The sequence below is a fragment of the Euprymna scolopes genome, chromosome 15 (genome assembly GCF_053919585.1).
Source record: "Euprymna scolopes isolate OS-2025 chromosome 15, ASM5391958v1, whole genome shotgun sequence".
Lineage (NCBI taxonomy): Eukaryota > Metazoa > Mollusca > Cephalopoda > Sepiida > Sepiolidae > Euprymna > Euprymna scolopes.
The window spans coordinates 4,025,001-4,037,885 of NC_136496.1; the positions used below are offsets into that span (position 1 = coordinate 4,025,001).

The window sequence follows — 12,885 nt, forward strand, 5'->3', positions numbered from 1 at the left end:
TATGAAATACTAAGGTTTTATATATGACAGGGAAAGAAACTGGAATCTTAGGAAGATCTCTAGCAAGTCAGTAATTATAGGAGCAACCGGACTCGTGAAAAACTTAAAAATAAAAATCTACCTGACGAATATACCCGATGAACCAAGTGCAAGAGAGAAACAATTACACTTAAAGGGACAAATAAAATTTTAAGATCTCTCTGTTGGAGTTATCCCATCCCAGGAAAAAGAATACAAAATAAATAATTGTAAAAAAAAAAGCTCTCTCTCTCTCTTTCATATATATATATATATATATATATATATATATATATATTAATTAAATAATGATTATTCTTTATACCTAGAGAAACTAGTGTTTCATGCTTATGCAATAATCAGTGTAGGGTGACAATTCCTGCCAGTCATGAGATTCAAACTCAGCCACGTAACTGCCTTTTGCTCCATTTGTGAAGCTTCTACCTCAGGATCACCAAACAATCGCTACGAGATTGAAGGGAATTAAGAACTGTTAAACGCTGAATTCAGGCGAATACGTTTTGACAATCTAGAGTGTTCGAACAAGCGGAAGTCTTGAACATTACATAGACGCTAGTTGATTGCCTTAGTTATAATGCTGCAGACAGTGGCCATCTTTAAGTATCCTTAAAGGGGCTTCACAATTATAAATAATAATTATCGTTTTTACCTACAGACTAGTATATACATTCAAATTTGGATGTTCCCAGCTAAAACAAAAGAAAATTGAGAGAAAAAAAAAGGGAGGGGGAGATCTCTTTATCTATATATATTTACAAGTGAGAATATGTGTGTGCGTGTGAGGACACTTCTCAACCTATATACTCAACAACTTCTACAGACTTGAAATTTGGAATATAGGGTAATCAGACGTGTGGAAAACTTTTTAATCGGTTTTCATCCGTAAAAAAGGGTTGCTAAGAGATCAAAATTGAAAAAAAAACTTGTTACGTGGGAATCATCGGATCTTTTATCTGTTTCTCAAATGTTTCACGAATGCGTATGCATGAATCGTTCATTTTACAGATTCCTTATGTTAAGAATAAGTTTTGAAAAAAGTTTTTACCATCATGTCAAGCTGGCCTAATAGTTATCGTACTTGATTCACTGTTTATAGGTTTTGGTTTCGATCTCAACTCGGATATTTTTCTTTTTACTTACAAAAAGTGAAGTGTTTAGAAAAACATACTTGCATGCACATGTTTCAGTTTCTTTGTGAATTAAAATATAATTTTTATGTATATTTTACGATTGGGCAACGCCAGGCAAACTGCTAGATTCTTATACTTGTAAACTTGTTTTCTTAAATAATTTTTTTCACAATTTTGGAATTGAAGTGTGTGTGTGTGTCTGTGTGTGCGCGCGCGCGTGTGCGTGTCGCTTTGTATTTAATCAAGAATGTCCGCCGTCAGTTGTTCGTGAAGTTTGTGTGTGCGTGTGTCCTCTGCACCTAACGCTGATCCAATACCAACCGAACGTACTGTGATGGTAGCAGCATCACAACAGCCGCTGCATCCCCGCATCCGTGCAGGACAATCGGAAGCAGAGGAGAGGGTCCCCCCCCCCCTTTAGCTCTATTATCATCTCCACCTGCGTCTGTGTCCGTGTGTTTTTGATGAACCAGCTCTAACTCCAGCAACAGTCAGTTTAAATAGAGATTCTTCTTACCGTCATCATCGTTGCATTTCCCTATTGAAGAATAGCCCTTCTTTTGAACAAGTGCTTGCGCTAGGCAACACCGCCATCATCATCTCCCGCGGATTCGTCGTGCGCTCAACTAACTTGGAGTAGGTGGGAAGTGCCATGTTGTGGTCGATAATATAAATTGGAGAACTAAATCCCTCCTCTCCTTTTTTGTTTGGATTTTCTTTATTACCCCGGCCCACCTCCCCCTCCTCGGGGGAGTTTTCTATTCAACATGTTGGCGTTCTCTTCTGACTCTTTACATATTCCTATAAATTGGCGGCGCTAGAAAGCCGACAGTCATGTTGCTACCTGGTTCGAAAAATAGGCATGGCATAAAACTACCCGCCGTTATTTAATCTCTTCTCCACTACCAAATCCCCCTTTTTATGGGGAGTCGTGTACGAGGAGAAAGTTTTTCTCTTCTCCGTAAAGTTTGGAAATTATTTAAAAAAACAAACAAACAAAAAATAGATAAAAAACAATAAAAATATTTTTATACCATAGAATGTTTTTTTTCTCCATTATTTCACGAACGGATTTAAAATGATCGTCCTTATTATCACGACAAAAATCTTGAAATTGGTAAGTTTTTGCAACTCAACTCTTATTTTGCTAATTTATAACGGTCGCGGCCATGCAAGAACACACAAAAAAAATCTGTTTGGCCAGTCAAAATAGTTTTGTGTGTTTCGTTAACTATTATTAATTTATATTCTTACTAGTGGTGGAGAGGGGGGGGGGGCTTTGCCCATTCGTAAAATACGCTTAAATAGTCGTGATTTAAAAAAAAAAAAAAAAAAAAAAATGCATTTGGGTGCCATCAGCTAGAATCGAAACCGAAAGCAAAATTGTAGCATTCAAAGCTGGTGACGTTACCACTGTACCAACTTGACACTCATATAAACTGATTAAAAATAAACTAAGATGAATGTACAAAATGTATAACAATTTTTTTGTTTTTCAATTTTGACTCATTTTTGACCCTTTCAAAACTATTTTAACCGGCTATATACCCCTAAAAGAACGGGCCGTAAAAAAAAAAAAAAATGCAATCATTTGAGGCCCCTTCTTGCGCCGCTCTGCGACTTTTAGTTTCGGAAAAGATAGTTTGAAAATATGGAGACAGGCAGACATAGTGAGTTTTATATATTAGATTAATAATTTAAAATATTATTAATTTAAATTAATAAATATTGAATGCGGAATCAGTGTTGTCGACATCATTTCAAATTCGGTGGCTATTTTTTTAGTCGGCTTCTTTCACATAGCATTGACACTTTTCAAGCGTGATTTTCTCAATTTTAGATGCATAATACTAACATGATTTTTGTTTTACATTTAGTAATATATAAAGAAGACAACATAAAACTACTTTTAATGCTTACACTTTTTCTCGCGTTTTTCCATAGCCGTGATTTTTATAAATTACTCCTATCTCATTATTTCTTGAAATTTTTAATGAAGATGTGAAAATCTGATATTTAATTTTTTTTTTTTTTAAATTTACTTTTTAAATGTTTTGAAAATTTTTAAAGATGAGGCTTGGTTATTTGGGTACGTGTGCAGTTTATGAACCGTGGTGAAATAATAACGTTATTATTTAGAAAGCCTATCTTAGCCCTTCTGTACTTTCACTTTACAATTGAATAAATAGAAGATACCATAGAAATTGAATTTATCATAATTTGAAAAGCCTACCTAAAATAAAACAAACATACATATATATATATATATATATATATATATATATATATATATATATATATTCAACAGTGCTTACTACACACAGTGGACGTTTTATTACTTAACACATATACGTTCGATCAGCGTTTTCTACTGTATCGAACATTTAAAACCTTATACCTATAGACGTGCCAGGCCTTACCCACCGCCATGGCACTTAAAAAGAAAGAAAAAAAAAAAACCCTGTATTTTCCTGATGAAGATTTCGTTATGAATCGAAATATCGAATTTAATTTTAATAAATAAACGTGTTTATTTATTGAATGAGAGTCTGCACTTTTTTTGGCTTTAAACCCTTGAATTTTTTTTTTGTATATATATATATATATATATATATATATATATATATATATATATATATATATATATATATATATAATCACGGTACGTAACCTGCACGATCATCATAGTTTGTATTATTTCGACTATTATTATCGTCATTTTCACATCTCGGCCGATGTAACCTTCAGCCATTTACAAGTGTGTTTTTTCAAACTTTGGAATCTTTGTTGAACTAGGAAAATCTGTACGAAATTTCTAACTAAACCTTTTATTTAATTCAGGGGAAGATCGTTCTCGTTCCGTCAGCCATGATGAAGTAGAAGTGTTAATGATTGTTACGCTTTTAGTTGTTATCGTCCGTAGTAAGAATTGAGCCTTCAACCTCTAAAATACTCTCACTTAGAACCGATTGGTAAACAACACTGTTATCCATTGCGCCAGGAGTGCTGACAGCATGAGAACAATCTCCCCCCAACTCCCTATATTAAATAAGGAATCTTTGTCGAACTCGGGATCTGTTGCCCCCCCACACACACACACACACAATGTAAACAGAATTTTTGTGAAATATTAAACGGGGTTTCTGCTCGGTTAATGTCGGCGCATTACTATGTTCAGTTTCTGTTCTGTCGCCTCTTGGATCTTCCGACCACTCTGTTGTATCAATCAAGATAAAAATGAAATGTAATAAGTCCCCAGACGTACCTCTTCATCGTACAGTATATCGATACACTAAGGCTGACTGGGATAGCTTCCGTACATTTATATCTGATCTACCTCTGCATTCCATGTTTAAAAAGGATGTGTCCTCTATAGTATTAGACCTAACTGAATGGTTAATTGTAGGTATTGACCATTTCATACCCTCTAAAAAGTTTCAGCAAAAACCTAACAGCCAGCCATGGTTCTCTCCAGAATGTGCTGCTGCCATTGCGCACAGAAATCACTTTTTCCACTGCTTCAAACGTAATAGATGTATGGAAACTAAAGCCGTTTTCAGGACTGCCAGCAACCATTGTAAGAAAGTAATAAGGAACGCAAGAGTGTTGTATGCTCAATCTGTTAAGTCCAAAGTAGCTGAGCAGCGGCTTGGTTCCCACCAGTTTTGGCAAATAGCAAACAGAATCCTGAACAGAAGCGTGTGCTCCATCCCAACTATTATCAATGGACCTGAGGTAATCTCGTCAGCATCAGACAAAGCCAAACTCTTTGTCAAGAACTTTGCAGCTAATTCTACCCTTTGCGACCAAGACCGCCAACCCCCAATATTTCCTCCTGTATCAGAAAACACGCTATGTGATATACGTATATCTGTATGTGATGTTGCGAAGCTAATCAAAAACCTTGATTCGAGTAAAGCAACTGGCCCTGACGGTATTCCAATTATAGTACTCAAAAAACTTCAACCTGAATTAGCGCCCATACTTACAAAACTGTTTAAACGTTGTCTTAAGGAGAATAGTTTCCCATCTCCCTGGAAAATCTCATCAGTATGCCCTGTATTTAAGAATTCAGGTGATCGCTCATCCCCCTCTCAGTACAGGCCAATAAGTCTCCTGTGCGTCATGAGTAAGTTGCTAGAATCTGTGTTAAATACAGAAGTAATCAAACATCTCAACAAAAATAACCTTCTTAGTGACACTCAATATGGTTTCCGTTCTGCTAGATCTACAGCAGATGTCCTTACAGTTATATCGCATAGGATTAGCAAATCTCTCGACGGTGGCAATCTTTCTAGGGCAATTGCTCTTGACATATCTAAAGCCTTTGATAGGGTATGGCATAAAGGTTTACTTCATAAGATCGCTAGCTATGGTATAGCTGGAAAAGTCTTCTCAATTATTAAATCATTTCTTTCTGATAGGTTCATAAGAGTAGTAGTTGAGGGGCAAAAATCAGAAGCTCACAGTATTAATGCCGGTGTCCCTCAGGGATCCATCCTGGGCCCAACTCTTTTCCTGATCTACATTAATGATCTTCCAAATCATATCCTTACATCATTTGTAGACATTTATGCTGACGACACTACCATTTATGGTAGCACATCTAAGACAGTAAACGACCAAGTTCTCTCCAATTCTCTCTCCTCTGATCTTGAGCACGTAGTACAATGGGGAAAGGAGTAGCTGGTTACTTTTAATGCATCTAAAACCAAGCTTCTCTCTTTACATCATCAACATTCTAATTCACATTTGGCATCAATTGAAATGAATGGCTCTCGTCTTCAGGAGGCCTCAAGTTTTGACAAGCTTCTGGGCTTGACCATTACTCCTGATCTTAAATGGAACACGTATATCAAATCTGTTGCCAAGGCCGCTGGAAAAATGGTGGGATCTTTCTATCGATCCAGTAGATATCTCACTGCTGATGCTATTCTCTACCTATATAAGAGCCAGGTACGTCCAAGGATGGAATACTGTTGCCACATCTGGGCAGGAGCTGCTAGAAAGGACTTGTCCTGCCTTGATAGAGTTCAAAATAGACTTCGTAGCCTCGTAGGAGATGTCCTTTTCTTCTCCTTGCAACCTCTATCTCACAGAAGAGATGTTGCGAGTTTGTCTCTGATGTATCATTATTTTCATGGAAAGTGTTCAACTGAGCTTCAATCTATGGTCCCCCCTCGCCAAACTTTCACAAGAAACACTCGTCTAGCTGTAAACACTATCAATAATTCCCCCCCACTCTTTATCTGTGCCTAAACCTAAACGTAGATTCCATGAACAAAGCTTCTTTCTTAGAACTGCACGCCTGTGGAATTGTCTTCCGTTTTCCTGCTTTCCGGCTGACTACAATATGGTTGTGTTCAAGTCTAAAGTAAATAAGTTCTTGATGAGCCGTTCCATATAAGTTATTAAATTTACCAAATTTTCATTACTAATGATTACTATATTGACCAATTTCTACTGTACACTCTTTAACCCTTATCCTTGAGTGGCCTCTGGGCCTTGATAATGTAGTGACGCCTTTGTAAAAAAAAAAAAAAAAAAAAAAATTACTTACGGGAAATCAGTTAATTAAACTGCAGAAGCACCTGTTAAAAACAATACAAGTTCTACAATTGAATACCCCTCTCCAATAAATAAATAAATAAATAAAATGAAAAACTAAAGTATGTTTTTTGTAAATTCCCCCGTGAAAACTTACTGAGAGCATTTTAGCGTCCTAAATTATGAGATGAAAAAAATGAACAAATCTCTTAAGAGTTATCTCCCTCAGAACAATGACAAATTGTAAAATAGCGACGATTATTCTCATTCCATCAGCAATAACTGGGTACAAGTTTGTATTATTTGGATTCTTTACAGCCCTCATGTTGCGTGTTTATTTTTACAACGTTTTGGCCGATCTAACCGCCGACCTTCTTTGGGTGTCTTGTCAAACGTGCAAATAACACTCAAGTTGAGAACAGTTGTTCAAACAGAATATTAATCCTCATCTCAAAAATGAAAAAACTTAAAAAAAAAAAAAAAAAAAAAAAAAAAAAAAAAAAACATTAATTTCTTATTCTTAGCCGTTATCGCCTCTAGTAAGGACAAATTGTTAAACTACGCTTTATGCCATGGGTCCATGTCTGAATTTTTTAAGCCTTAGTTTTAGTACTTATTATTAAGAGATAGTATTTTCTTTTTTTTTTTTTTCCTTTTTTATTTGATGTATTGATTTAAACCTGCCATCTTTTTCCGTGAAAAAAACAAACAAACAAACAAAAAAAAAAGATCCGATTTTCCAGGCATGTTTTCTTTTCTGATCACTTGGAAAATTGGAACCATAGAATTTCAAACTATCACTTTTGTGTACACATTCTTCATTCACGGAGCAGTTGCCCCCCCCCCTCTCCCCCAGCTCTTTTTTTTGTATCTTGTTTGAAACGATGAAGAAAGAACTTTCTCATTTTCGCTTTTATTTTTTATTTTATTTATTTATTTTTTTTTTTTGCACAAGTGCAGTTTTTGTTTTATCCGGTGACATTTTGTTGTTTAAGAACATTGAATTCACTCAAGTATATAAGGGTTTAGTTTTAATAAAAACACACAAATAAAACAAAAGGCGAAAAAGCAATTTTCTGTAACTCCCCTCCCTCCTAACTATTAGTTTTTCTCTCTCGTGCGCACGAGCGCACGCAGGCGCACACACACACACACACGCACACGCACACACACACACACACACACACACACACACACACACACACACACACACACACACACACACACACACACTTCTTATTCATCAATTCTGCCTTTAAATATCTAAGTATTTTTTTTTTTACATTTCTTATCCTCTCCCTTCTTTAGAAACTATTTTTCTTTTAGTTTTGCCATCATTAAAAAAATTTTTCAAAAAAAAAAAAAACATGAAATAAACTTTCATTCCCCCATTTAAAAAAAAATTAATTTCAAAAATATTTGCCAAGGTTGATGTTTTTTTTTGTTTTTTTTTTTTAATTTTTTTATAAATTGATTTTTATTTTCTTTGAAATATTTTTTAAAAATTTTATCAATATTTCTTTTCGGTTTTTATTCTTACCCTTTTTGCAAATCTGAAAGAACAGATGTATTCCAAATTTGAAGGTTTATTAAAATTTTCCCTTTTGAAATCGCATCCATTTTTGTTCCAATTAATAATTTCGGTTTGAACAAGATATTGACAAGTTTTTAAATGTTGAAATTCGATTTTAATTGCTAAAATTAACGAACATATAAAGTTATTTTGTCCGATTTCCAAAGTTAGCTGAAAAATCAATCTTTGATTCTGACTAGCCAATTTTCATTTGTTATTGTTGTACCATGTTTTTGGGAATAGAATAATGTACTTAACTAAAGTTTATTTAAAAATTTACTCTGTCCAGCTCAACTGACTTCTTATATGAAGTATTTTTAATAATCACCTAAAATAAAAATAAAATATGAATAATGAATTTTAAATTGAAGAACATAATAGAAGTTTTCTACCTTTTTTTTTTTTTTTTTTTTTTTTTAAATTCCATTTTCATCCCAAATAAGGCACAGTGCCATTTTGATGCCATAGTTGCAGGGAAATTATGTCGGGATTTGAGCAGCAAGATGTCTATTCACATTAAATTTGAACTTCTGCATGTCAGTACAGTTGGAAAAGCAGAAACCTGGAAGGGAGTTCCAAAGTCTAGCAGTTCTGGAGAAGAAACAATTAGAGTAGAAGAGTAGAAGGCCGCCTTACATCTAGGGATCTCTACTGTGAAGGGGTGAGATTTTGCTGCTTGTCGGGTTTATTTACGTCGAGGGGGTACAAGGGCTTGTAGTTCGTCAGAGCATCCACCATTAAAGTACATGTAGAACAGGCAGAGGGATGCAACATTTCGTCGATGGGACAGAGGTTGAAGCCTAGATGACAATTCAGGGCCTATCAGGTTGGCAACTCTCTTTTGAACCCTGTCCAGGAGTGAGAGACTAGTAGCAGATGCACCAGCCCAAATGTGACAACAATATTCCATACATGAGTGAATGGTGGCCTGCTAGAGGTACAGGATACATTCAAGCATGAATAACTACCTAGCACAGTATAGAGAGCCCACTTTTCTTGTAAACAGCCCTGGAAATGCTTCCAATGTATCTGTTCCAACTCATGTTCCCTGTGAACGTTAAACCGACGAGTTTCAAAGAAGTACTTTCTGGTAATGTATCACTAGCCATAGCTATTAGTGGTAGAGAAGGTTTCTTGTAATCATTGAAGGAAACAAGCTTAGTCTTGGCAGCATTGAATGTGACCATCCATTTATGTCCCCATTCCATGACAGATTGGAGGCCTTCCTCTAATATTTCTGCCATTTCCTTGGATATGTGTTCATTTGTTTTCCCCTCGTGCCTGTTATAGAGGGTGGTATCATCACCAAATATACCCATCTCAGAAACAATTTTATCGAGGAGGTAATTTATGAATATTAGGAATAATAAAAGTCCAAGAATAGACTACTGAGGTATACCCGCATTTATATCATATTATTTAGATGTACGACCGTCGAGGACAACCTGGATTCTCTTATTTAAGAAGGATTTAATTATTTTAAGTATTCGTCCAGTGATACCGTATGATCTAATTTTTCTGAGAAGACCATCGTGCCAAACTCTGTCAAAAACCTTAGATATATCTAGGACTACCGCTCTACCTTCCCCTGCTTTGTCCATTGTATGGTATATACGTTCAAAGATTACAGTTAGGATATCTGCTGTAGAATGGGCTTGCCTAAATCCATATTGTTGGTCGGTCAGAAGTTTAGCAACTATAAGATGATGGACTTGAGCTTGATTAATTATGGACTCAAATATTTTGGCAAAAAGTGGAAGGAAGCTAATGGGGCGATAATTTAATAGATCAGTTCTTTCGCTAAACTTGTAACTACTGGTACTAAAGAAGCAGTTTTTTAGCAGTTAGGAAAGCAAGATTTGTTGTAGAGTTTGGAGAGAACTGGAGCTACTTCAGCGGAGCATTTTTTAATAGCACAGCCGGATGAGATCGGGTCCACATGCTTTTGAAGTGTCAAGGTTTTTTATGATACCATGTACCTGGGAAGGGATGATTTTCAGATGATCTAGCATGGATCCAATGTGGAGTTTGAGGCAATGTTAGCCTTCTCGGTTGGTGTACAAACGACGACATGATTATTGGATAGTGGGGGAATTATTAATTGCCCATTATTTACTACACTGTTGTAGATTTTCCGAAAATCATGTGTTCCTAATTTCTGTGCTTCGATACGTTTTCTGGTGGTTTCGGTATATTCACTCTTAGTTGTCGCTATTTCTTTCTTGCAAGTCCTATTTTTGTTTAATTTTTGAAATCACTACTAAATATTGGGTACAATATATCTCAAGCAATTAGCAATCCCCCCCCTCACACACACATACCTGAAAGAATAGGTAATGCCTGGGAGAGTGTGCATTTCATAGGACCAAACAACTATATCATCTTCTGACAAAGAAGAGTCAGATAGTTAAAGTTATCCCCTAGATTGCTATAATAATACCAAAGTGAACCTTGGCTGGTATGACAATTGATGAATATTCAATTGTCCGATGTGCCAAGATTTTATCGACAGAGTGCAAGTAGGTACTCTAGCTCGCAAATTTGTCGCTCTCAAACTTTTTAATCGGTTTTCATCTGGAAAAAGGGGTTGCTAAGGGGTCCAACTTTTTTTTTTCCACATTCTTTTTTTTTTTTTTCCACATTTTTTTTTTTTCCACATTTTTTTTTTTTTTTCCACATTCTTTTTTTTTTTTCCACATTCTTTTTTTTTTTTCCACATTCTTTTTTTTTTTTTCTTTTTTCACATTCTTTTTCACACTTTTTCTTCTTCGCGGTATGGGTTTGAGCCTGCCTGCTACCATTTTTTTTTTTTTTTTGCTCAACACACATCTCCAAACACCCGGGCAACGCCGGGCACCCAAGCTAAAGAAAAAAACAATGGAAGTAAAGCAAAATTTTCGCACTTTCCTGTTTCATTAAATATGCAGATGGATTAAAAAAGGAAACTAAAATAAAAAAAATTTAAAAAAATCTTTCGTTTTTGTCTGTTAATATAAACTTCCATTTATCTCAAACAATAAACCATGCATGGTATACGTAACATGTATGTAATAAATCAAATTCAGCTACCATATAAAGTTATATTGTCGAATTTTCAAAGTCAGACCCAGTTAGTATTTAAGCTGACAGACTTTGTTTCTTACTAGTCAATTTTCGGTTGTTATTGTCATTCCATGTTATTGGCAATATTATGACCTGCTTCATTACAAATTTATGTACAAATTATGTAGTCCAACCAGACATCTGCTAATATAAAAACACCTTTAAATAATCACCTGAAAATAAAAATCAGCAAAGGAGATAATTCATTTCAAATTAAAGAATATAATATATTATTTTTAAGATTTAAAAGATTTGTGAACAAACGAAATTTAAAAACTTCACTGCATCCCAGGCAACACCGGATATGTACAGTTTGTGATTTTGTATTAAAAAACTGATTTAACAAACTATTCCAATTTTTTTTAACCCCCCCCCCAAACTTAATTTTTTTTTTTTTTTTTTAAACGCTTGTTTACCCCAAACAAGGCATATTGCCATTTGGATGTAAGAGGTTACTATTTGATCGTGTGTGTACAGGCACACTCTAAGTAGGGAGTTGAGTAGCAAGGTGTTCCCATTACATTTAAATATTTACATGTTAGTACAGTCAAGGTAGCAGGAAATAGAATTCTAAAGCTTAGCAGTTCAAGGGAAGAAACTATTATTAAAGTAAAAGGCTTTCCAGCAAATGGGAAGAGGTGGGATTTTGTTGTTATGAGCTAGTCAGAGCATATTCCCTGTAAAGCACATGTGAAGCAAGCAGAGCAACACCACATTGCGGTGATGGGACAGGGGTTGAAGCTAGTGCAGAACCTATTTAGATTGGAGATTTTTTTTTTTTTTTTTTTTATTTTGAGAGAGAGAGAGAGATCCTGTCTAATAAAGAGAGAGACTAATGGTAGATGCACCAGACCAGATGTAGCAGCAATACAGCATACATGAGTGAATGGTGGCTTTGTAGAGATACTCTTAGGTGAAATGTTAAATCATATATTTTTTTTATTTGGAAATCGCCCCAGACAAGGCATGAAGCCACTTGATAGTTGTAATCATAAAAAAAACCTTTCCAATTTGTTATTGCAGTGGCTGATAGCACTTTCCCCGAGAGTCTAGCACAGTAAGCCCTTATGCTTTAGAGGTAATACGCCTTCTTTGAGGCCCCCCCCCGAATATTGTCAACTTTAATGACTGAATCGATCTGTTTATCAAAGAGAAAAGTGCAAAATACTTTTTTGCTCGTTTCTCATTTTTTTTTTCACCATTTTTTTTTTCAAGTTTTATTCCCCCCCCCCTTTTGTAAAGCTTTTCCTCATTTAATATTTTTTTCTTCTTTTTTTCTTTTAATGTTTTCTGTTTTTTTGATAAAACAAATTCTTGTTAGATTAAAAAAAAAAAATTGTTTTTTCATTGGAACATTTTTATGTTTGTAATGTTTATTCTTTCTGTTTCACTTTCAAAAGAATTTCTCCAATTAGTCTCGCAAGTTTTGCAGGTTGATTAATTTAGTCACAAACGTTGTCAATTCTCTGCAACCATGTACCAAGAGCATTCAAA

General features: G+C 35.1%; 1 protein-coding gene across 2 annotated transcripts in view; it reads left to right on the forward strand.

Annotated features, from left to right (window-relative positions):
- LOC145293696 (synaptophysin-like) overlaps positions 1-12,885 on the forward strand; it is a 269,530-nt gene that overhangs the window by 143,824 nt on the left and 112,821 nt on the right. The window contains exon 1 of one of the 2 annotated variants that reach the window (XM_080140110.1): positions 1,627-2,286. The exons of the other annotated variant lie outside the window; for it this stretch is intronic. Within the exon in view, the coding sequence (XP_079996236.1) occupies positions 2,248-2,286 (39 nt within the window). The 5' untranslated portion in view covers positions 1,627-2,247. Of the gene's footprint in view, positions 1-1,626; positions 2,287-12,885 lie in introns of those variants that run through there. 2 annotated transcript variants of the gene reach the window in all.